Source organism: Leptonotus elevatus, chromosome 5 (assembly GCF_054856555.1).
Source record: "Leptonotus elevatus isolate MCC_2025b chromosome 5, RoL_Lele_1.0, whole genome shotgun sequence".
Lineage (NCBI taxonomy): Eukaryota > Metazoa > Chordata > Actinopteri > Syngnathiformes > Syngnathidae > Leptonotus > Leptonotus elevatus.
This window is the reverse complement of record NC_141243.1, coordinates 4106825-4131680: the sequence shown is the minus strand read 5'-3', so window position 1 is coordinate 4131680 and position 24856 is coordinate 4106825. Positions and strand designations below refer to the sequence as shown.

At 40.4% G+C, this 24856-nt stretch overlaps 1 protein-coding gene across 7 annotated transcripts in view; it reads right to left on the bottom strand.

The window, feature by feature from the left end:
- Nucleotides 1-4686: 4686 nt before the first annotated feature.
- LOC147173408 (transducin-like enhancer protein 4) overlaps nt 4687-24856 on the bottom strand; it is a 30895-nt gene continuing 10725 nt past the window's right edge. For 2 of the 7 annotated variants that reach the window (XM_086076273.1, XM_086076269.1), the window contains 16 exons: nt 22140-22202; nt 19041-19115; nt 18712-18913; nt 18308-18324; nt 13919-14041; nt 12798-12851; nt 12557-12709; nt 12237-12369; nt 10706-10884; nt 10424-10500; nt 8738-8987; nt 8412-8659; nt 7609-7756; nt 6103-6253; nt 5949-6025; nt 4687-5768 (listed from right to left, as the gene is read on the bottom strand). In XM_086076273.1, coding sequence (XP_085932399.1) covers nt 5661-5768; nt 5949-6025; nt 6103-6253; nt 7609-7756; nt 8412-8659; nt 8738-8987; nt 10424-10500; nt 10706-10884; nt 12237-12369; nt 12557-12709; nt 12798-12851; nt 13919-14041; nt 18308-18324; nt 18712-18913; nt 19041-19115; nt 22140-22202 — 2058 coding nt within the window. In that variant the 3' untranslated portion in view covers nt 4687-5660. The remainder of the gene's footprint in view (nt 5769-5948; nt 6026-6102; nt 6254-7608; nt 7757-8411; nt 8660-8737; nt 8988-10423; nt 10501-10705; nt 10885-12236; nt 12370-12556; nt 12710-12797; nt 12852-13918; nt 14042-18307; nt 18325-18711; nt 18914-19040; nt 19116-22139; nt 22203-24856) is intronic. The other 5 variants (XM_086076274.1, XM_086076270.1, XM_086076275.1 and 2 more) reach the window with 3 other exon arrangements.

Below are 24856 nucleotides of genomic sequence, written 5' to 3'. Positions count from 1 at the left end.
TCTGCCTTATCCATTGTACTTTCTCTCTCTCAAGCTATGTTTTTAAATGCGGTTGTATTATTTTAAAGTGTATCTAAAGACCTTAGAAAAAATACAAGTGTTGTAAATGCTATAAAACATGCCACGTGGGTCCATTGTATATGATTAAAACACATTATAAAAGTGGGAAACATTATTCACACATTATTTTGAGCTCTTTCCCCCCCCCCCCTTTTTTTTTACATTCAGTCCAAAAGAAATAGCAATGTAAGTAGGCAAAACTGACACCTGGTAACTCAGCCATCTACCCGTTTTCTATAGCGGTTGTCATCATTATAGTCTGGGATAATAATGATGATGGATGAAAATAAAGCAGGCCTGTTTGATTTCATCTGAACGTGGCTCACTATTAATATCCACTTGTGGATTCAAACAAAAGGAGTCCTTTGTAAGAAAATCCCGGGCAATGGCAACACTTAAACGCACGTGCTGTTTCTCATTTAGAAATGTGAACTAAAGAGGTTTTTAAATGGAAATCAGCGTCGGCTTAAAAGCTGCAAAAAGCATCCTTTCTGACCCGAGCGCGGCGTGGAGAGGCAGCGTCCATTTGTCAGAGTGGTGCTGAAGAGCATTCCAAACGAGAGCTTTTAGTTCACTTCATTCCTCCTCCAACGCTCGGCCAGCGCACCCGTGACCTCCACTCCAACGGGCTGCTCCTGTTTTCTTAGGAAACGCACGATCCTCCACTCACGGCCGTCAGGCTCGTTCTGCTTTGTGGTGACCTTTGACCGCCTCCTCGCTGAGCGCGGCGGCGGATCGACAGAATAGATGTAGAGGCATGAAAAGCTGCCAGCTGGAGTAGAGTGCTTCATACAATAGGCTGTCGTGAACATGGAATTAATGCTTTGGAGATGTATAACAAATGACAGTGTGAAGCTCTCAGATAGATGTATCCATCTTTTTTTCTTTTTTGCGTGAAACACATGTAAGGGAATATGTTGGAATACTGTCGTCAGACTTCAGCCCATTCATGGCCACGCCCCTGAAACACTACAAATCACTAAACAGAACTACAGCGGGACCTCCAAACACAATGAATTCATGAATATTTGTTTCACTACAAAAAAGTGCTTTACAAGTGAAGCCCATTTCCCGCAGGAAAGAATGGAAAGTACAAATAATCTTCTCATGTTTCATCTGTGGCCATCATTATATCTTTATTAATGGGGACATATGAAAACTGTACTTCTGGAACAGAGGTGGCAGGTCCAGAAGGTAAAAATCCTGCCACAGTTTGGCTTTAGCAAGCTCCCCGGATGCTTGTTTGCCTGCTAGGGAGCTAGCTAGCCTGCCACAGTTTCGCTTTAGCCCCAGGTGCTACCTAGTGTTGAATTATTAACATTGTTTTTCAGTTTCAATTTATATTTTAGCCGTTTTGGATTTAGTTAACTCGGTATAGCTCAATGAATAGTATTGTCTATTGTATTCTTATCTGTCTCTCTCGTCTGAGAAAAGAAGGGCAACAAGTTTCTTTTCCACTATTATCTAAAAGGGAGTATAGCCTAGTACCGGTCTCAGTCGGTCGAAGTGAGTCCAAGGACAGGCTGATGTATTCTAATCTGATTTATACCTATGGGAACTTGCTGATGGGAGGAGAGAGGGATTTTCTTGTATTCACTGATTTGCAATAAATGTACTGTGTGCTGGAGGAGGAGACACACTTTTGAACAGAACACTGCTTGGGTGACTTCATTTGTGTGATCAGAAGCTTCTGATAAATTATACCTTTGCAAAGGGACTTCTTCACCAGAATCTCACCATTCAGTTAATTGAACACGCGAAGAGTAGAATACAAATATTGTCTACTCTAACAAATGGTGATCCCCGACGCTGAATTCTAACACTAGCTAGCTCCCTAACTAGCTCCCCGGGTGCTTGTTTACCTGCTGGGGAGCTCGCTAGCCTGCCACAGTTTGGCTTTAGCCCCAGGTGCTAGCTAGCTAGCTCCCTAACTAGCTCCCCGGGTGCTTGTTTACCTGCTAGGGAGATAGCTAGCCTGCCACAGTTTGGCTTTAGCCCCTATTTTAAGGTATCGGCTATTCATGGTGGCTGCTGATACCACACATCGATACTTAAGGCAAAACATATCTAACATCGAGTAAGTCTTCCTCAGTTGTGGTTGGTGCTATACTGCGGCAGTTTGACACATCAGTGAATCATCATCTGTGTTAGAAAGGAATCAAAATAATCTCAAAAGTTCTACAAGTATCGGTACTTGGTATCGGTGAGAGTAAACTGTTGTCTCAAAAAAAAGTAGGATCGAGCATCATTAACACAAATAGTTTTATGCTGTCATGATTGAATGTAAACACGCAAGTAAGCCTGTTTTTTGGTCCCCACACTGCATGGTTGCCACGACTGTGTAAACAACGTTTTGTCCTCACAAGTGCTGAAAACTAGAACACACACACACACAGACACAAGTGCGCAAAACGAGCCCGTCTCCCTCATCCACTTTTATAAAGCGATAATGACGCTCGTTTCCCAACTGAGAAAAAGTCATTAATGGCTGACACGGCCTTAAATGAAGGATATCAAAGCGCTGCTGAGTGCGGCCCCCTCCTGCCCACTCACGGGCACAACCTCGTTAAGGGGCGGCATGGACATGAATTAATCATTGGTCGGCCTTGCAACAGAGCACTCGTGTCACTTTTTTTGTCAAAAATGTCACAAACAGTTTTTTTTGTTTTTTTAACTTCAAAATCTACTGTAGTTTGTTGCTCAAAATCGTCCAAGCCCAATTAGAAACAAATATGCTGTTTCCAAGGTAACGGGAAGACCCTGTTATGCCACATTGCAGAAATCAAACAGAGATCAAACGGACACACAATAAGGACATTCAGTGGCGGTTTCTGATTTGCCGCCTAAAAAATGCTACGTAAAAGGCTTTTCTACTGGCATCAACACATGAATTATTGGCGTTCATATGAAGATTGTGCCCCCTTGTGGAGATATTGGTTAGGGTCTTGGAGGATTTTCCCCCCGGTCGTAGCAGGGAAGCCCAGACTTCCCTCTCCCCAGCCACTTCAACCAGCTCCTCCGACGGGATCCCAGGCCAGCCGAGAGACATAGTCTCTCCAGCGTGTCCTGGGTCGTCCCCGGGGCCTCCCGCCGGTGGGACATGCCCGGAACACCTCTCCAGGGAGGCGTCCAGGAGTCATCCGAAACCTGATGCCCAAACCACCTCAACTGGTTCCTCTCAACGCGTCCGTAAAAAGTAATCCTTTGTTTTTTTTAAACCGCGCCATCTGTTTCATTTTCAACAGTTGGACCATTTTCGAATATTCCGTCTGTTTGTTTAATCCTCTTTCTATTCCTGCCTGCAAAGTGAGCAATTTGCCGCGTGAAAGAGCGCCTAATATAACACAGGAAAGTGGGGTGGCTCGTTCCACATGACGGCCGAAACCTTTCGGGCTCTTCTGAAGTGCCTGCTGCTGGAGAGCGCCAACAGGAGTGTCATTCACCGTGATGGTGGCATCATCAGCGTCCTCCGCAGCTCTCACTTGGATCATCCACTCCAAGCAAGAGTAGAGTATTTCAAAACCACCAGCTTTTTTTTTGTTGCCAATATACACCAATATAGGATAAATGCAGGCCTACCGAGAGTGCAGGCTTTGGGTCAGTCACAATAGTTTTAGAGGAAGAAAATGTCATTTTTAATGTATCATTTTTAACACATGGATTTTTAACATTTTCCATGAAAGAAACCCTAATATACATACAGATAAATTAGGACTGTCAAAATTAGTGCGTGAATTTAAAGTTCCTTAAATGCCACAAAAAATTTTAACGTGTGATTAATGACAGCCCCTTCCTTACTTGGAAAGTCTGTACTTGGGAGATTCCAGTCGCAATGCAGCAGACACGTCCGCGTCATCATTCAGCAGTAATAAATTTAATAATAATGCATATATTTGTGGAGACTGGGGTCAAGTTGTATTTTTTTTTACTTTATGTTAAAGGTTAGATAGCTCTTAATATGAAAAGAAAAATTAACTGAGCTGTCAACAACGTCTTACAAATGCAATTATGCCATCTAGTGGCAGAACAATGACCTCAACACAAATCAATATTGCACTCGTTTTTTTACATTACAGTAGTTTAGCTAAATTTTACGAATTATTATGAAATTACTGTATCATCGACTAAAAGATGCAGCCATATTTCTATTAGTTTAACATTTTTCCACTTTTACGTCAGCAAGAGTATGAAAAATTATTGTACATTTTATTGTACGTTTAGAACAGATCTAAAATTTGTGATTAATCGTGAGTTAACTATTAATTAATTAATAATTACGATTAAACATTTTAATTGCCTGACACCCCTAATATAAATATACATGCATGTATTTATTATATTATTTATTTAGTAGGAGACAAATATACTGTATTTTTCATGATCTTAATTAATAATTTGATTATTTGTTATTATTTTCCGCAATTACTTATTTCCCATAACTTAAACTCACAATTGTCCCTCTCTAATAGGTGGGCAATGTTATGTTATTTTTCAATTTATTTATTTTATCTAATTTTTCAATAATTAAATCCCAATGATTAAGTATTTCCACTGTATTACATTGACATATTTTACTCTGACAAGTTATGAGATATGGAAAAATTAACACGTCTTACACACAAAAAATCCACACAATAATTTAATAAAATCAACTACAAACTAGACTTTAAAAAAACAACAACAAAAGGCCATTCGTATAGAAGAAACACAGCTGTTAGCGGCAGGAAGTTTCTTTTTAAACGTAAATAATTACATGTTTACAAGTTGTTCTTCTTCCAAGCTGAATGTTTTCGGCATGTTTCTTGTTGACAAGAAAAATTGTTTGTGAACATAAAAACAGTTGTCTGGAGCCTTTGCAAGGCTGCACCCGAGTCCGGGTAGAGTACGTGGTGCCCAACACAGTGCCATGCTAGCCTAGGGTCCAACGGGCCGCCATTAATTAATGTCGAACCCTGGAGCGACTGTACAGACAACAAGCAATCCCACGCCAATCACACCTATGGACAATTTAGTCTTCAATTAACCTTTACACTCTAAAAACAGTTGGGTCAAAAATAACCCAACTATGGGTCAAAAATGGACCGATCCTCTACTTTGAGTCAAGAAATGGCTCTTTTATTGTAAAACAACTCGTTCATGTTAGTCAGATCCTTTGGGTCAAATTGACCCATAATTGGGTTTGACCCAATTGTTTTTAGAGTGTAACATGCATTTTTCTGTAAGTGAGAGTAAGCATATTAATCCACAGGTAGTTTTGATGGCTAAAGTGTTAATGCTAAGTGTGGGAGGCAAAACGCAACCAAGCATCCATACACACATGGGAATAAGTAAATACTGTATGTAAACAATAAACAAGCTCGTGTTGGTGCCGCACAGCTACGCAACACGCAGAAAGAAAAAAGGTGTTTTTTTGGTAAACATTATGCTCAGTGTGCATGGACATAACATTCACGCATAAAAAAAAAAAAAGAATCTCTGTGCTTTGTTCAACTTCTGAACAGCCTTCAAAAGTCCAAGAAGAAATGAAAATCCTTATTATACACATTACATATGGTACACAGGGTTGACCTCATTGACCCCCCCCCTCCCCCACCCCCACCCTAGTATATGACCTCATAGACAGTGGCCTTCTTGTCTCCGGAGCCGGTCACAATGTACTTGTCATCCACGGAGATGTCGCAACTCAGCACTGAAGACGACTCCTTGGACTGTCAGAAGGGGGAAAGAAATAAACTATGTGAAAGTCTCAAAAATACAATTTCGTGTTCTGTGTTGCATGCTTACTGTTTTCTCTAACATTACATCCAACCCATCAACAGTTTAAAGAGGATGTCAAATAATTCTTATTATTTTTCTTGCAATGTCAGCATATCAGTTCTTGGAGTTACCTGGAATATGCTGGCCCCATACGGGGTTCTCCATGCGTTGAGCAAATTGTCTTTCCCCGTGCTGACGAACCATTTTCCTGCAAGTGGATGAGCGGATGACAAACACATCCGACGAGCGCGACCGCTCCAAGGATTTGATCAACGTCTGACTCACCACAGTGAGCAAATCGGAGCGAGAGCACGCAGCTTTCGTGAAGGTGGAGCTGATACTTGTCGGGTTTGGAGACGTGCAGGACCTCCACGTTGCTGTTCTCCATCCCCACCGCCAGCCACTCGCCCGTCGGACAGTATCCCAAGGAGAAGATCTTTTTCCACCATGTAAACATTTGAGCAAATGTAAGAAACAAACAAAAAAAAAATCTCACAACATATTGTTTATTAACTAATTTGCTCCCCAAAACATATGTAACAATGGTAGTTATTACAAAAAAACGGACAGCAGGTGGCAGCAGAGTATAAGAGATCAACCAGGGCCATGTTGCAAAAAGAGCTCTTTTCCCAACAGTCCTAAACAGATTTGTGAATAATGATGAAACTTAGCTATATTTGAATGCTAAACGGAAACAGATAAAAATAAACTTTTTTTTCTGATGAAAGAAGAGACTCCAATTTTTCTTTTTTATAGCAATAGAGCACAATATTCTGTGGGCCTTGCAAAATAATTTAAAATCCAGTAAACCAGCTGGGAGCGAAGGGGGTTGCTTCAGTGAAAATGGCTGCGAGTGAATGAGTTAAACAATAAAAATTTTGAGGCTTCCGAGCGAGTTAACGTCTGACTTGGAGACAGTCACAAGAAGGAGTCATGCCATCCACCAGCTGACAAAATTGGTGCTGGCCTCTTCCAAGAGCAGTTTTTCCAGATGTGTTGTCCCAAGTTTTAAACACAACGTGAAGATGGGCAGATAAAGGGTATTATTATTATTATTATTATTATAATTTTCTGTAACTCAGTAATATGTTTGTCCGCCTCTTCCACTAACACTTCCAATTCCATCACTTCAAACTTCATGCTCCAAATTGTCCATGGTGAAAAAAAAGCATCTTTTAACTCATTCAATCCCAAAAATGTTTTTAAATACTTTGTTCTTCACTACCAAATAAGTGTTTACATGTTTTTACGTTTTTTTTTTATGCAAGAGCATACAGAAGGCTTTGATGCAGCTTCTGACGTGAAGAGGTGGCTTAAAGCAATGGTAGTTAATAGTCATTTTTTAAACGGCCAGCAGGTGGCAGCAGAGTATTAGAGATCAGCCTGGGCCATGTTGCAAAAAGCTCTTTTTTGACAGTTTTTTCATCAGGAATGTGAATATTGATAAAACTTAGCTATATTCTAATGCTAATTGCTGCAAAACAGAAAGCGATACAAATATAAATTTTTCCCTGATAAAAGAAGAAACTCTAATCTTTATTTTGATAGGTTCCATGTTTTTATAGCAATAGAACAGAATATTCTGTAGGCCTTGCAAAATCAGTCCTAATCCAGTAAAACAGGCCGGGAGCGAAGTGGGTTGCTTCAGTGAAAATGGCTGCGAGTGAATGAGTTAAAATACATCAGTCTCCAGCACTTTTACACCTGTTAGAGCAAACAAGCAATTTGGCGCCCGCTATTTGTGATCTTTCAGGTGATTTGACGCACCTGTACGAGTCATACAAAGTTTACCTGCGAGGTGAAGTCATGCTGCTGCAGCTGGCGGCCTTCTCGGAGATCCCAGGAGCGGACGGTGTTATCCAGACCTCCCGTCCAGAGCTTGGTGCCGTCATTGGAGATGTCTATGCAGCTCGCGCCGTCAGTGTGGCCCTGGAACTGTCTGCAGTTTACACAGAGCTTCATTTAATCCAATTATTGGAAAGAGCGTTCTGCTTTGAAAATGGGAGGGGGATACTGGTTTGACATCAAAATCCCACCCTTGGGGGAAAATGTTTTCTTTAAAAAAACAACACACGAGTTTACAGTTCCAGAATGTAGGCCACAAATGTTTATTTTCTTTTCTTTTCTTTTTTTTAGCCTCACAGAGAGATTTTTGTGATTTTGGCTACACAGGCCATCCCGAAAAGCATGTACCCAGTCTTTGACAGGCCATTAGTCTTATTTATTTATTTATCTATTTATTTATGTTTTTTTGTGTGTGTCATATGCATCTGCTCTGTATCACCAATTTAAAAAAAGAGAAAAACATATCGTCACTCTGTTAAAATAATTGCCTAAGTCGTTTTTTTTTTTGTGTGCAAAAATTATTATTTTAGTCTAAATCATCTCTTCATGATGCAAATGGTAAAAAAAAAAAAAAATTCTGTTTCCTAAAAAATATATTTTTTGAATGACTTGGGTAATTATTTTAAGGCCCATGATAAATACAAAAAATTAAGAAAATAAAGAATATAATTTTCAAATGTATTGTAATAATGTTAGTTGTAATGACTAGTCTTACTGTACATCTAAGAAGTACACCTTTGATAGCCTACCTGACCAGAGTCTGGTTGTGAAGGTCCCATACGGCGATGTTTCCGTCGGAGCAGCAGGAAAAGCAGACTTTGGAGTCGGGGCTGATGGCCAAGGCGTAGCACGCGGGAGCTGATGACGTTAATTCCGCTTTGATCCGTGGAGTCGGTGTGGCCAAGTCCCATATTGACAAAGTACTCGCCTCGCCACCCACAATGAGCGTCCGTCCGTCGGGGAGCAGTCGACAGGAGCGGATGTAGTTGTCTCTGTTCTGATGGCACAGACGTTTAATTCTAATCTCGCACATAATATCTGTCATGAATCAAGGTTGCACATTGAAGTGACTCACAAGGCAGTCCAGCTGTGACACAGAGGTCTTGTTGCCGGGGTGACTGATGTCCCACACCTTGACGCATCCCTTGCCGCCGGTGTAAACATGACGGGTCGGGTTGCTGATGGTGACAGCACACACCACCTCCCCGTGGTTAAGTGTGTTGATCTGTCGCGCGTGACGCGGGATGGCCGGGCCGATCAGAGAGTCCGGGGGGAAAGGTACTGGCTGCATTTGTCCGTCAGCGCTCACGTGAAAGGAATAGGCTCTGGAGCAAAATGGATGGATGGATATACAGTCCAGTATCTCACAAAAGTCTGAAAACTCTTCACAAGTTTGCAAGTATTTTATTATATCTTGTTCATGGGACAACACGCGACATACAGATGGACGGACTGACGGACGGATGACAGACAGACAGATAGATAAGCTAGCTAGTGTTAGAGTAGACAATATTAAGTATTGTACTCTTTGCGTGTTCAATTAACTGAATGGTGAGATCCTGGTGAAGAAGTCCCTTTGCAAAGGTAAATAATTATCAGAAGCTTCTGATGACAAAAGGCTGATGACACTGAAGCCGTGTTCTATCAGGTTTTCTGTCTCGTCCAACGTGGGGCATCAATACTTATACAAAAGTGGGAGAATACGAAAAGTCTCCTCCCATCAGCCCACAGTACATTTGTTTACAACTCAGTGAATACAAGAGAATCTGTTCCCATGGGTATAAATCAGATTAGAAAAAATACAATAATAATAAGCCTGACTCCCTTCCGACCAGCAGAGACCGGCCCTCCCATTTAGAGATAGCGAATGAATGTATGAACCCGTTGCCCTTCTCATGAAAGTAACACAGATAAGAATACAATTCTATTCATTGAGCCATACTGCTATAACTAAATCCAAAAACGGCTAAAATATAAATTAAAACTGAAAAACAATGTTAATAACTCATCATTAGCTAGCAAGGTAGAGAGATAAACTAGCTAGCTAGCTAGCTAGCTAGCAAGATAGATAGATAAGCTAGCTAGCAAGCAAGATAGTGTTGAGAGTCTTCTGCCCAGATTTAGTTATAACTGTTTTGATTTAGTAATAACTGTTTAGATTTAGTCATAACTGCTTTAATTTCCTCAGTAGAGGTGGGTGAGTGTTTAAATGATGTTTGGGGAAGCTTCCTGTATTCCCACATTGATGAGCCATTTGTCTGGGGTGAAGCAAATGTGTTAATAGGATTTCTTTGTAAGTCTTATCTTGTGCTAGGTGCCGTCAGGTTCTGAGACCTACTATATTTCCACATCAAAAGGCCATCTGTCAATGTGTATTGACTGCTGTAAAAGTCTGTCTTGGCTGGGGGCAGGGGTGGGAAGAAAGGGGAGAGGGGAGGGGTTTAGTGGTACCGCCTTTCTGATAGTATAAGAATATTGCAATTGTCAGGAATCTACACACTTGCGAGAGGACTGCAGCCATTTGTCTGTAAACTTGTTTGTGTCCGGAATATTCTGTAAAATAAATCCTTCGAAGGACCTGTTCACCGATCTCCAGTCTGTATTCAGAAAATCAACATTCTCACTACCGGGAACAAAACGAACACGCGGAAAAAAAATATATTTTTTCAACAATAGATAGATAGATAGATGGGTGGGTGGATGGATGGATGGCTGGATGGATGGATAGATAGATAGATAGAAATGAGAAAGGGCAACCTACGGTTTTCCACCAGGAATGCCTGACAGGTTAGGAGGAAGGCCAGGGACACGTATGTGATGGTGAGGATCAAATCCCACCTACAGAAGATGAATGAAAAGTCTTTAGACACACATCAACCAATTATGCAGTCATTTCCTATGGACACACATCGACAAACAAGCAATTACATGCACATTCACACTTATGGGGAATTCACAGGCTTTGTAAATTTAAACAACTGCATGAAAAAAGCAATTCAAATTCTGCTACTGTTGTTGTACGACATGCACGTGTTTTGCGTACCACTTGTGTGCGTCCGTAAGCGGCCACGGCGGCGGCGGCGGCCACAGTGCTCATACTATGCAGGCCAGTGTAGGGGGCGCCCGCTCCGCTCAGATCACCGTTCATGGCGAGGTGAGGGACCATTCCAAACGGGCCGGGGTACGAGCACGGCACCGCCAGCGGTGTACGCAGGCCGGGTCCTGCAACAAGAAGACAATCCAACATTTTTCTATCTGCTTGATAAGAAGAGCAAAGTACGGAAAAGCAATTTAAATATGAGATAAGCCAACAGCGAGATTTTTTAATTTCTTCTTCTTTTACTACTACTACTTTTCTGTACGTGTATGTTTAATTTATTTATTTACATAGCGTCACCATACATGTTTGGTAGGATTGGTAGAATTGGAAGTGAACAATTAAAACCCTCGTAACGTTTTTTTTTTTACGACACATAAGTAAAATGGGCCAACATTTGGCTCACCATTGGAAGTGTGATATATAAATCATTTCTGAATATATATTTTTTACTTGCGACCAATCAAAATGTTCAGTGGCATCAGACCTATCCATACATACTGTATATAGTTTTTATTTATTTGTTTTTGATGCCCTCTATGGACAATAAAAGCAATGTTGTCCTAAGAGCACAAATAACTACTCATATGCGTGTGCCCGTCACTACTGTGTCCACAAATGCTCACAGACCTGAGCTCTTGATCCCAACCGTGCTTTCTTGTTTTGGTTTAAAAATGGGGACATAGGAAGCGCACGTCAGCTCAACCAAAAATGATAATTAGCTCTCTAGCGCCATCTGGTGTATTATGGCATTTATGACTCAAAAGTCAATTTATTTTTCTACGTTTAGTTTTATTTTGTATTAATTTTTTCTGGAAAACTACGTTTAGTTGATGACCCAGTGAAGGGATAAATTGGGTAATCGCGGGAAATGCACTAAAATACTTCAGGTGTACAGTGCATCAAAAAACATGAAAAATAATGAGTCAATGGGCCAAAATTTGGACATTTTTACTCATGTGTACTATAATTTTTTTCCCCACATATAATAATGACAGTAATAATTTTGGACTGTGCCATTTTGAACTTCAACATGTTTTGGACAATTGGGTGCAATTTCAATTCACTCAGTGATTTTTATCATATGTTTTATATTTGATATTAATATTAATAAAAAGCAAAAAAATATTTTTTTTTAATTTTCCTTATGAGGGACAGCAAGTCAAAGTTAATAACTTTAATTTAAATAAATAAATAATTTAACTGTCATATTAATCCAGGGTTCGGTTGCCTTTATTTTACTGTGAGCCTTTATGTATCATAAATCTAAAATTGTTTATTGTGACAAAAATAAATGTATTACTTATGTTTGTTAAAAAAACCACAAAGAGGACCTTGAAAAAATTAATTGCATATTAAAACCGCAATATTGAGCAAAAATAATCGCAGATAGATTATGTTTCAAAATCATTTAGCTGATGTTAAGATGTTAAAAATGGACACGTGTGCAACACTCTACAAATCACACAAGACTTACCGAGTGTCTCGACTCCTGGTGGCTTACTTGGAGCTGCCCTCAGGCTGGTGGTGGTGCTGCTGGGAGTGGGCGCGTCGCAGCGGGATGTGGGTGTGCTGGACTTGGAAACGGGTGTTGTGGATTTTTCATTCTTCTCCAGAAAAAAAAAAGACACGTGTTAAGAACAGTTATTTCAGTGAAATATATAACACTAATAATAGTACAACAATGACACCTCCAAGTTTTCATCTGTGATGCTTACCTCATAAACGGTTTTTTTTTTATTTGCTAAAAATAGAAACTACCTTGAGAAATGATACAAAAAAGATCAGACGCCTCACCAAATTAATCTCTTTGGATTTGGATGAAGGGGTGCTGCTGGAGGAGGCGACAGAAGAGGGACTCAGGGGCGCATCCTTCTTCAGCAGCCGACTCTTGTCCAATCCGTTCTCCCGAGGGGAGTGGGCGGGACTTCCTCTGGGAGAGGCTGGATCCTGAGGTGGTTGTTTGAAGGAAGAAATACGTTTCATTTTGCTGATTGAGAAGCCCACAAGATGCTTTGATTGTCAAACTGCCGCATACCTCATTGGACACGTCCACCACCAAGTTGTCATCACTCTTCTCACCGTCACTCTCCTAGAAAATTTTCAGCTAGAAGTAAATACATCAACTATTGTATGGAGGACTAAAACTGCCAAAATGTAAAATAAATAAATGACTAAATAAAAGTGGAAATAAAAATGGATATAAAAATATATAAATCAAAATTAAAATACAAAAAATGAATATAAATGGAAAAAAAAAATATATATATATATATTTATCCCTAAATAAATAAATAAAAGCAACAACAAAAAAACGAGATTAAAAAAAAATAAATAAATGTTGAAATAAAAACAAAAATAAATATATAAATAGAATTAAATATCAATCAATAAATAAAAACGTTTTGTTCTTACATTTATTTATTTCATGCTGTTAAGTCGAAATGTTATTCAAATGGGGGGGCGGTCCTAAGCGTGTCTAGGGTTGGGCTCCGCTGTTTCATTGGTCGAGTGAGCGGGTCGGCGGACAAGGAAGTCTCGCCAGTTTGTATGGAGAGCTCCAGCAATGGACGACTATGTTGTCCACTGTCACTACAACTTGTGACTTTGTCAGTCGTGGTGATTATTGGAGCTCTCTATGCAAGCTGGCAAGACTTCCTTGTTCGCCGAATCGCTCACGCTTAGGACCGCCCCCTCATTTGACTAACATTTTGATCCGACAGCGTTTTTATTTATTTATTGATATTTAATTCTATTTACGTATATATTTATTTTTGGATTTATTTAAACATTTATTTATATATATATATATATATATATATATATATATATTTTTTTTTTTAATATTTTTTTTATTTACTTTTACTTGTATTTGTTTATTTAGGGATATATTTTTGTTGTTGTTTTTATTTCCATTTATATATATTTTTTTTTCATTTTTTGAATTACATTTTTATATCCATTTATATTTTTACTTTTATTAATTTTTTATTTATTTATTTTTTAATTCGGGCAGTTTTGGTCCTCCATACTATTGTGCATACTCTGTTGGATAAAATAATAATACAAATAATAATAAAATAAATAATAATAACAATTTCATTGAATGTGCTCCTCTTAACAGTAAATAGAAATGTTAACTGTGGAACAAAAACGTACGTATCGTGCAGAGCTCAACTCTTTATCGTCTGTCTTCTGCTTCTTGCTGTCGGCGGAGTACTCGCCGGAACCTCGGTGCTTCTCTCCAGTCCGAAAACTGGCGGACGGAGACACAGATGAGCTCTGGAAGAAATAACAACTTCACACTGAACACACGTTGAAAGTGAACACGGTAAGTCAGACACGTACAACATTAACTTGATGTGGAATTCCAGCCTAGATATTTTTGGGACCACTGGCCGAGAAGACGCATTTGTTAGCGTGTCTCTCCGTTTATAAACAATACTCTGTTGAATAGTTGCTGCTGGAGAGTCTATAAACGTTAATTGGACACTTTTCCTCTCTCTCATCTCTAACGATCACTCGGGCCGTCTCGATTGGCGCCTCGTCGGGAAGCTTTTCTCGCCCGCAGCCGACCAACAGAGAAAAGAAAAATAAAGCAGGACCTTTAACTCGACCTTTCCACTAACTCACGCTTGTAACCTTTCCGCTGCCCTTTGCCGTGATGCAGGTGTTGATGACAAGGATCTTGGGAAGGGAGGAGCGAGGTTTCGGCGCAATATAAGCGGGCAGCACTGTTAAATTTTGTTGCTCGGCAAATTAATCACGATAACTAAAATAATCTATATTGCAGTGTGTCACATCAAACTGTTGTTTAAAACAAACAAAAGGACTATTAGGGAGAAAATGCTGAGAAATATCAATCCGGACGGAGGCTGAATGGGCCTAATAGCAGACGATAATGCTGCATTCGAGGAAGGTGGGAAGTCGGACTTTTCCGACTTCATACCAGGAAGTGTGCACGGGAATGCTCCTTTGAGTCGAGTTGTCAGAAAAACAAACAAACAATCAATCTAACTTCACTCAACAATGGAGATCCCCGCAGAGACAAAGACTGTGAATGGCAAAACATAATTCGCATAATTATAAACATATTTATGTATTTATTTATTATAACATAAATTTTGCTCTTCGAAATGAATAATTTCTCGTGATTTGGACCGGCAACGTTAACCAGAACAAAAAAACTATTTATCAGATTCAGCCATCTTTATTATCTACATTTTCCTCAAACGCTTTGAGGTCGGAACTAGGAGATTCCAAGAGGGATATATCCGATTTCCCACCTTCCTCAAATGCACTATAACAAAAATGGATGCACACAACTTTGCACTGGAGGCAACTGGAGCAACAAATGTCAGAAAAGACGCATTTCCATCTCATTTGAGCTCCTCTTCAATACTGGAAAAAAAGTTTACAACATTTGAGTAAGTCCTAACATAATTAGTCATCAGTAGGTGCTGCTGGTTTGGTTAGCAATTCCCTCTTTAATGTCCCCGTGTAAACAATAGTGCTTATAAACCGACTACTGATTGCTGCTTGTAATTGTTTTAAGTAGGGATGGGCGACCTCTGTCTTGTGTTCCTGGTTTCCTTCCTTGTCTCGTTATGTCTAACCGCGTCCACCTGTGTGTGTGTGTCTTCCCTTCCCCAGGTGTGTCTCATTAGTGTTAGTGTATTTAGTGTGTTGTGTTTGTCCAGTCGATGTGGGTGCATTGCCTATGTTATGTGTGGGAGTTTGTGCGTCAGGTCTTCGTCACCGCCAAGTAGCTTTCGTAACTGCCAAGTCATCGCTACAGCCAAGTCATCCTCGTCACAGCCAAGAAGCCATAGCCTTAGCCAAGTCAAGTCACTCCATAGCAAGTCAAGGCAAACCACGTCACGCTCCATTCCAGTCATTTCGACCAGTCTACTCGCGTCCTGTCCAGTCATGGCAACCAGTCCAGTCCTGTCCAATCATGGCGACCAATCCGGTGTGAAAAGAAGTGGTATCGAACATCCCTAGTTTTATGTCATGGTAAAAGTTAAAGCCTTTTTTTTTTTTTTTTTTTTATCTACCTGAGGGTAAAATATTTGGGGTGAGGCCTTTGTTTCAAGTGACTGGGCTGTTAATTGAAAGACGGTGGACCTTAGGGTGGAGGCCATTAATGGTTTCTTTCTCAATCTTGAACAAATGACAAATATTTCGTTCTCAGCATCAGATCCTATTCTTGATAGTCAGTCAGTGTTTCCATCACCTTCAATTAACTCCACTCAAGCAAAAAGACGGAAGGTAAAAGACCTGAAGTTCTCGAACACATCCCGGCAACAATACTGTATGGTCAACACGTGGTGTAAATGCGCCGTTCACACCCACGTCAGTGTTATCGGTGTACGAGGTGCGAACACCAAGGACGTTAAGCCACAGAGGCTCATGCATTTCACACACACTGTACCCAGTGGACTGTTGCCAAGGCAACTGGAGACCACTGACAAGGGGCTTATTGGTTTCATGAAGTGACTGTTGGCCGCCATGTCAAAGAGCATCTCTAAGTGTGTGCGCGTGCGTGTGCGTGCATGCATGTGTTCGCTCTCCCACAGGGCACTAATGAAAGGCATTCATCATTTTGGTCTTCCTATTTTTGCTACCGATTCCAGAAGACCTCACACACACATTCGTACGCTGCTAATCGTTTCCATCGCACTGCCTACAGCTGTGAGTGTGTGTGGAGGAGGATAGACTACATGGGGTGGGGGGGGGGGGGCAGGAGATAATGTATTAAGCATTTCTCCAGTCTATAGCAACTCCCAAACACCAATGAACACGCAAGTGTGTGTGTGTGTGTGTTGAGTTTAAGCGGCTGGAATAAAGAAATGCTAATCTGCTCATTGAGTATTCAACAAACCAAACGTTTGCCTTGGGAAAAGGCTGAGCTTAAGGGACTAATTACTACAAGCTGTAACGTTACGTCTTTGGCGCTTTCTCACTTCACTAACCATGCTGCTCCTTTTTTTTTTGTCTCCATTTGCGCATCTCTGAATCTTAAAGCACACCCAAAATCAAAACCTTAGACTTGTTGTAAAACTGAGCAGAGTATAATAATAATAATTAGCACTGATACATTTTAAAGGAGGCTTTTTTTTTTTGGTATGCAAATTGTTGAACCTCTGGAGTGCTATCAAGGCTATCAAGGGTGAAGTTAAACATGAATATTTAGTTGTGATGTCACATTGACTTTTATCGGATGCACAGATTAGCGCAACGGTAGATTTTTATGAACAGAATCCATGCGTGACTGTTTAGTGAAGTTGTCGACACGAAACGTATGAAGTGCTGTCTCCATGAGTGAAAATACTTTTATTGTATCAGTGATGTGATTCTCAACTGGTTGGTTGCTAAGGGATCCATCACAGACATTAAGCACAAAATTAATAACTAGAGCTGCCGCCCATGTAGAACTTTTTAAAGAAGAAAATATATATGTTTTTAAATGGTAGTGCACTTTGTGCTTCGAGCAGATATACAGTATGTTAAATATCTTAGTTTGTGGCCTTATCTACTTTGTGCAGTCGTGATACAGTATTTACCTGTCTACTATTCAATCAGTTTTACAGTTTACATCAAGAAAAGCCTGGCGGCCCACCAGGCCTATAAAGTACTGCTTGCTATCTATCTATCTATCTATCTATCTATCTATCTATCTATCTATCTATCTATCTATCTATCTATCTATCTATCTATCTATCTATCTATCTATCTATCTATCCATCCTACGCTAAGCTATCTCAGCTACCTATGTTAAGATATCTCAGCTATCTGTGTTAAGCTATCTATGCTAAGCTATTTTAGCTAGCTAACCTATTTTGAGCTTTCTCAATGAACAAACACTTGACTTTGGAGTCATCCATCCTTCCATCCATCCATCCAGCTATCTATCGTAGGCTAAGCTATTTACGCTAAGCTATCTCGTCTATCTGTGCTAAAATAACCCAGGTATCTATGTTAAGATATCTATGCTAAGCTATTTTAGCTAGCTAACCTATTTTGAGCTTTCTCAATGAACATACACTTGACTTTGGAGTCATCCATCCTTCCATCCATCCATCCATCTATCTATCGTAGGCTAAGCTATTTACGCTAAGCTATCTCGTCTATCTGTGCTAAGATAACCCAGGTATCTATGTTAAGATATCTATGCTAAGCTATTTTAGCTAGCTAACCTATTTTGAGCTTTCTCAATGAACATACACTTGACTTTGGAGTCATCCATCCTTCCATCCATCCATCCAGCTATCTATCGTAGGCTAAGCTATTTACGCTAAGCTATCTCGTCTATCTGTGCTAAGATAACCCAGGTATCTATGTTAAGATATCTATGCTAAGCTATTTTAGCTAGCTAACCTATTTTGAGCTTTCTCAATGAACATACACTTGACTTTGGAGTCATCCATCCATCCATCCATCCATCCATCCATCTATGGCCTGAGTGACTTGGTGGAAAGTAATGTATGAAAATCAGTTTGTAAACATAAAGAAGAAAGATGTTCAAATGGTGGGAGACGGACTTACCTTCACAGAATCTCTCTCTGATGAGGAAGGCGGCAAGAAAAGAAAGAAAGAAAACATTCAGAATTAGCACCATGCTAAGTAATCATGTCAACCTAATGTGAAGCGCACAGATAAATACAGTTAATTGGCTTAATTTGTGAGCTGCTGTTTAAAGAAGATTATCTGATGCAACGTAAGGTAACGCTACGACGTAATTAACCGAGTGCCTTTGAGTGAACAGCGACTCATTAACATTCAACAGGTATCATAGCAAAAGAGTTTAAGGCAGTTCTATCTACTTTAACAGATCCAGTTGCAACTAGAAACCTTTTTTTTTTTTTATTGCATGACTGATCTCGTGATACATTGTGGGACAAATATACCTTCCAATCAACGAGCATGCAAAACAAAACCAACGCTGGTACCTCTCGGGTGTTCTTCGGCGCCGTCCTGGTGTTTCCTCTCATCTTTGAGGGGCAACTGATGGCCGAGGGCCGAGGAGAGCGCCAGCAGGCTGGCAGTACCGGCGCCGGGGGGCAGCGGGGGATGAAGGCCCGCCGGGTGCGGCGTGAGCGGGACGGGGATGGCGTGGCCATGGGAGAGGTGCTGAGCTTGGAGCTGCTGCTGCTGATGCACACACACACACACACACACACACACACACGAGCGGATAGATAGCCGTTTGAGCATTTACAGTATTCCATCTCCTTGATTTGTGCAAAAAAAATAAAAAAAAATAAAAATAAACACTCACACCAATGATGCCGTTGAGTTCAGCCATGGTGACCTGCTTGGCTCTCTCCACCGCTTGCACCACCTGCTGCTGATGCTGAGACAACATTTGCAGTTAGTGGGGAGGCATCAGGACATATTACATCACATCCATCCAGATGTGAAAGAGCCACTGGAAAAAAATGGTGAGCTCTTTGAACAAAACAAAGGACAGACAAAGGAGACTTTTTCAGTCACAGTATATATAAATGTTTTAGTGCACCATTTTCACGTGAAGACATATTTGGTAATCTGCATTTTTTTTTCTGCCAAAAATTGGTATAGGCATCAGGATAAAAGACAAAACAAAAAACATATCGGTTGGGCCCTATTAAGGCTGGCAGCGATCAGGCTAGCAAAAGTTAGCGACATGAGGCTAACCATGCCTGTTTATCTAGTCAAGCTTGCGACAATCATGTTTTTTCTTGCATCATCACAACATCCTGTTTCTGCCAGGTTGTTTCGGTCATGAAAATCTTAGCACAATTGCCTTCCACCAACGAGGACCCGGGTTCAAACCTCGCGTGGACCACATTTTAGTACATTTGATGGTTCGATACCAACTATCAGGAAATGGATTATAATTTCTCTGAAATGATTAAATCCCACTTTAGACAAATTGCAGTTCAAGTTTTCTTTTTATTCATTTGTCATTTAACTCCAATTAAAAATGGTCATTTTCACATAATTTATCTTTCGATTTCCTTCATTAGCATTTAGCTTAGCATTCAGCTTCCAGCATTCCCACGCAATTTCTGCAGAAATTGCACTTAGTCTAGTTTCCCGGAGAGGTTGTCCCTTTCGTCATCGTTTATGATGCCATTTTCATGAACATGGGGGGAAAAAAACAGGTAAGGACACAAAAAAAACACTTAAGAAACTCTTGCAAAGTCATTCAAAGTGCATTGAAGTCGAGAAGCCCGGGGGACCCAGAGATTCATCCAGGGCCATCACAGAAAAGTAGGCCAGAGATGAAAGAGCCTATCAGGGGTGAAAATGAACAAGTTTGCAGGGCTGCAGCGTTTATCCTGCCTCATATGCCGCACAATCTTCATCTGCAGAAAATAACATCTTTAGCCGCTAATAATGATAGTTCATTACAAAGTAAACCACAGATGGAAAATGGACTTGCTTTTGTTCAGCCAAAACACATTGGACCCATTTTCACTACATGACACTTGATGGACACGAGGGGAACCAGAATGGGGAGGCACCTTAAAAAAAATATATAATTTTGGTCTTTACGTCTTATTATACATTGACTGGAAAGTGAATTGGATTAGACAATATGCTTATTAATGTGGTTGTAGTTTAAAGTGGAGTAAATAATAATAATAATGAAAGGGTGATTTAGTTACATGAGAGGGTAAAATGTTTGAAATACTTTTCAGTGTGAAAATCACTACAAATTACAACAATAAGCATATTGATAATCGATCAATTATTTGGGATAGTGTGTATGGATATGCATATAAATAGCATAGGTTCTCATAAATATTTGATTAAATTTCATTGATTACTTATTACTAGGGGTTTCAGGTGATTACAATTTTTTATCGTAATTAATCGCTTGACTTCAATAGTTAACTCACGATTGATCGCAAATTTTAAATGTACAATAAAAAAAATCTACATTTTCATACTCTTGTTAACATAAAAGTGTTCCAAAAAAGTGTTAAACTGCATCTTTTAGTCATTGATACAATAATTTTATAATAATTCATAAAATTGAGTTAAAATTTAAAAAGATGTACTGTACTGTAAAAAAACGAATATGATATTGATTTGTGTTGAGGTCATTTTTCTGCCACTAGATGGCATAATTGCATTTGATTTATTTTCATATTAACAGCTATCTAATCTTTAACCTGTCGTAACTCATGAAATTCTGCACATTTTTTTAAATTGTAAAATACAATTTGACCTCAAGTCTCCACAAATATATGCATTATTATTAAATGTATTACAGCTAAATTTTGATGTGTCTGCTTTGTTGCGACTAGAATTCCCCATGACAGGCTTTCCAAGTAAGGGGCAATACAGAAAATTAAAAAAGGTGACGTTAAAGGAACTTTAATTGAACTCAAAATTAACGCCATCATTTTGACACCCCCAATTATTACTATTACTATTATGATTACTGATCGGTTCCAATAAGGTCAACTCCAATCAAACTGTCAAATCTCATCAAAATTGCAAAAACACACACACACACACACTTTGATCATCTTTGAGAGCGCACGTGCATGTGCAATTGTATTACTTACAACATCGCAACAGAAGCCGGGCCCGATGGAAAACGAAGGAACACAATGTAACTCTCCCGCAAAGAATGAAAGGCCAACCTCATAACATAAAAGATGCTCCTTAAACACCTTCCGACGGCGCGTATAGGCCGACTGCGGCGTGTTAATATGATTGTGTCACATTTCACATTCGCAAGCGCCAAGTGGAGCTGTGAATCCCAAGCAAAGCGTCAAAGCCTCTTTCCTCTCGCTGCCTCCATCCTCTGCGGGCCTCTGCGGGCCTCGCGGCTGTGCGGCGGCACCGCTGTCTAATGCCATTATTTCTAATCCACCCTAAACCCTCCTAATCCAGGGCTAATCTGGAGGAGAGTTGTGGAGTACACACTCTCGCTCCTTCGCTGCTGTTCCCACCCCTCCGCTAAAAACGCACACCAACGCGCAAAAGACACTTCCAACTCCTCCTCCAACTCTTTATCTGCTAAACGCACACGTACACAGAAGCATTCCATAGTAAATGTATTACTATTAAAACACTGTACACATTTGCCGCGCAAATCACACACACTCTTCCCTGCATATGTTAGTGGGAGACATTTAATCGGTTCAAGCATATCTGCCTATCCTGAGTAGGGAGGGGGAGGGGGGGGGGGGGGGGACCTAGGATTATCTGTTTATGTGTGCGTCCATGCCTGTCTGCAGCGTCTCGCAATCCACCACACGCAACACATCTCGCTTTTCCTCCCACCCTCACCGCCTCACTCTGCTTTCGTCCTTAACTAACAGCGACAGCCATCTACCCCCCCCCCCACCCCCCCCCCCCACCCCCCCATCCTTACCTCTTGAGAAAGGAAAGGGACGACTTGGGCGCAGATTGCGTTCAGCCGCTTGACAATCTCCGCCTGGAAGACAGGGAAGTGGGCACATAAACACAAACGACTGATAAGGACGGCCGCTACGCACACGACACAAACGTTGCCGTCGAGTCGATTCGAAGAAGTAAATAATAGCGACGTAAAGTCTCATCAAAGTCTGTATGGCAAGTTGATGTGCTATTCGAATGGGATCTACGCTGTGCTTTTGACAGCTTTTGTATTCGTGCGAGGTGCTGGTGGCAGAAGGGCTTTTTGAAGAAGAAGTACAAATAATATACAAAATACATCATCTCGGATGAATTAATTGATGTTGAGGAACAAAAACATTCAAATAAACTGCTGAACGGTCTAGAACACAAATATGTCTTGAACATAGATAGTAGGGGTGGGAATCTTTTAATGTCTCACGATTCGTTTCGATTTCGATTTTTGGGGCTGCGATTCGATTCAGTCGATTTTCGATTAGGAGCGATTTTTTTATTCAGAATGATTTGATTGACAATGATTTTTGCTTCAATCTATAGGAATTGTAATGATCTACTCCAGTCTGACTCTCTAATGCTAATTAGCACGCTACTCGCGGCACTTTTATCACTCAAAAGAACGTCTCCACGCTGAAAAAAAACAACTTTTATCGGAATAACTTGATCGTGACTTTTTCCTTCTACTCTTTAATGTGGCTACAACTTACAGTGTATAAGACCGCGTGGAACCACACTGCCCATCAGTGGCCAAACCGGGTACAACATGAACAGCGCTCCAAACAAAGGCACACACAGACAAAGGCAAGACTATAAAATAATTGAAATAAAATCGATTTTGGGATATTTAAAATCGATTCTAAATGAGAATCGCGATTCTTATGAGAATCGATTTTTTGGCACACCCCTAATAGATAGGTCATTATTTGCATTGAATTGATCCCTAGAGATGGACATTTGACTCTATTTTATTGATCAATTGATAATTTTTTTAACAGGATGGGAAAATCTAACCAATACCACGCCGTATTAGGGTGTTTCCCACACCATGTTAATACTTGGGCGGGCCACCCAAGTAACTTGGCCACCACCCAAGAAGTTTTCCAGAAAATCTCTTAAAAATATATTTAAAAAGAAAAAAAAACGTGTCGCGACAGGATATACCGCGTGTAACTTTATTTCGCCGTAACTCACTTGTGGATCGTGAGGCTAGAGGAGAGGAAGTAACAGGACTGAGACCCACCTCCCATCCCCCTCCCCCGCCGGAGTCCACCCACCCAAGTAGATTTCAAATCTGTGGGAAGCACACATTCCCAGAAAAAAAATTGTGAGTTTTTTAAGTGGCAAAATTGCCAGTTTATAAAGTAGCAAATTTGTGAGAAAAATAACCCACACATAGCGTACTACTCGGATGTTTGTGCCAATACTGCTTAAATCTAACCTTAAAGCACTCAATTCATGTCTGTGACCTTGACAGAGGTGAAGTTGCAGTTGAAGTTGGTATCAGCACCAACACAAGCCGCCAGAGGCCACGAGAGTGGACACACGCACACAAACACACACACACACACACACACATCGACGTGAACGCACCTCCCCAAGCTACTCTGTATTCATCAGATGTTTTTACTGAACCCAAGGGTTGGCTTTTAAAGATTATAAAGCACACCCACCCCCGCCAGGTGTTTTTTTTAAAACAGGAAATTGCCTGATCCACCTTCCCGAAGGAAGTGCTAGAAGTGCAATTTAAACCCAGCGAGCATGCAAACAAGAAAAGAGGCAGAAGACAGCAACCCGCACGCAATAAAACGCCCTGCGTCCACTGGAACGACTCCTGCACGAATTTGTGCAAATGCCGACGTACTGCGACATACCCAAAAACGATTTCCTTTGCGATGCTGCATACTGGGAGAGGCAATAACACTATTTTGTGGAACTTGGAGTAGATACATCCGATAGCAAATGTCATTATGATACACAAACTAAAACAGTTGCCAGGGCTGGTCCACCAATATTTGAGACTAATTCAGTAGACGATGCAGGGTTGCCATGGCAATGTTCACATTGTCAAAAGCTGTGATTTTGAGGTCAAAGTATTTACTAGGGCCCAACCGATTAAATCGGACAAATTTGGGCAAATTTTGCCCATTTTTATTTTTAAATACATTAACACATTACAACATAAGGCGAAGATAATGAATTCCCCACCAAAATAATCGTCAAAACAAATTGGCCGATTTTTGCCAATTTTTCTCTCTGTTGTTCAATTAAATACGAAAAGACAAAGTATTGCAAAGCAGTCATATGTTCTGCCTGTAATTCATAGCTTCATTGTCATTAGCGTTACGGGACCCAAAAAAATAACACATTTCAATACATATATTTTTATATTAACTCATTCACTCCCAGCCATTTTCACTGAAGCAACCCCCTTCCCTCCCTGCTGGTTTACTGAATTTTGATTGATTTTGCAAGGTCCACAGAATAATCTGTTCTATTGCTATAAAAACATGGAACCTACCAAAAGAAAGAATAGAGTCTCTTCTTTCATCAGGAAAACATATATATTTTGATCTGTTTCCGTTTTGCAGCAATTAGCATTAGAGTATAGCTAAGTTTCATCATTATTCACAAATCTGTTTAGAACTGTGGGTAAATAAGCTTGTTGCAACATGGCCCTGGCTGATCTCTTATACTCGG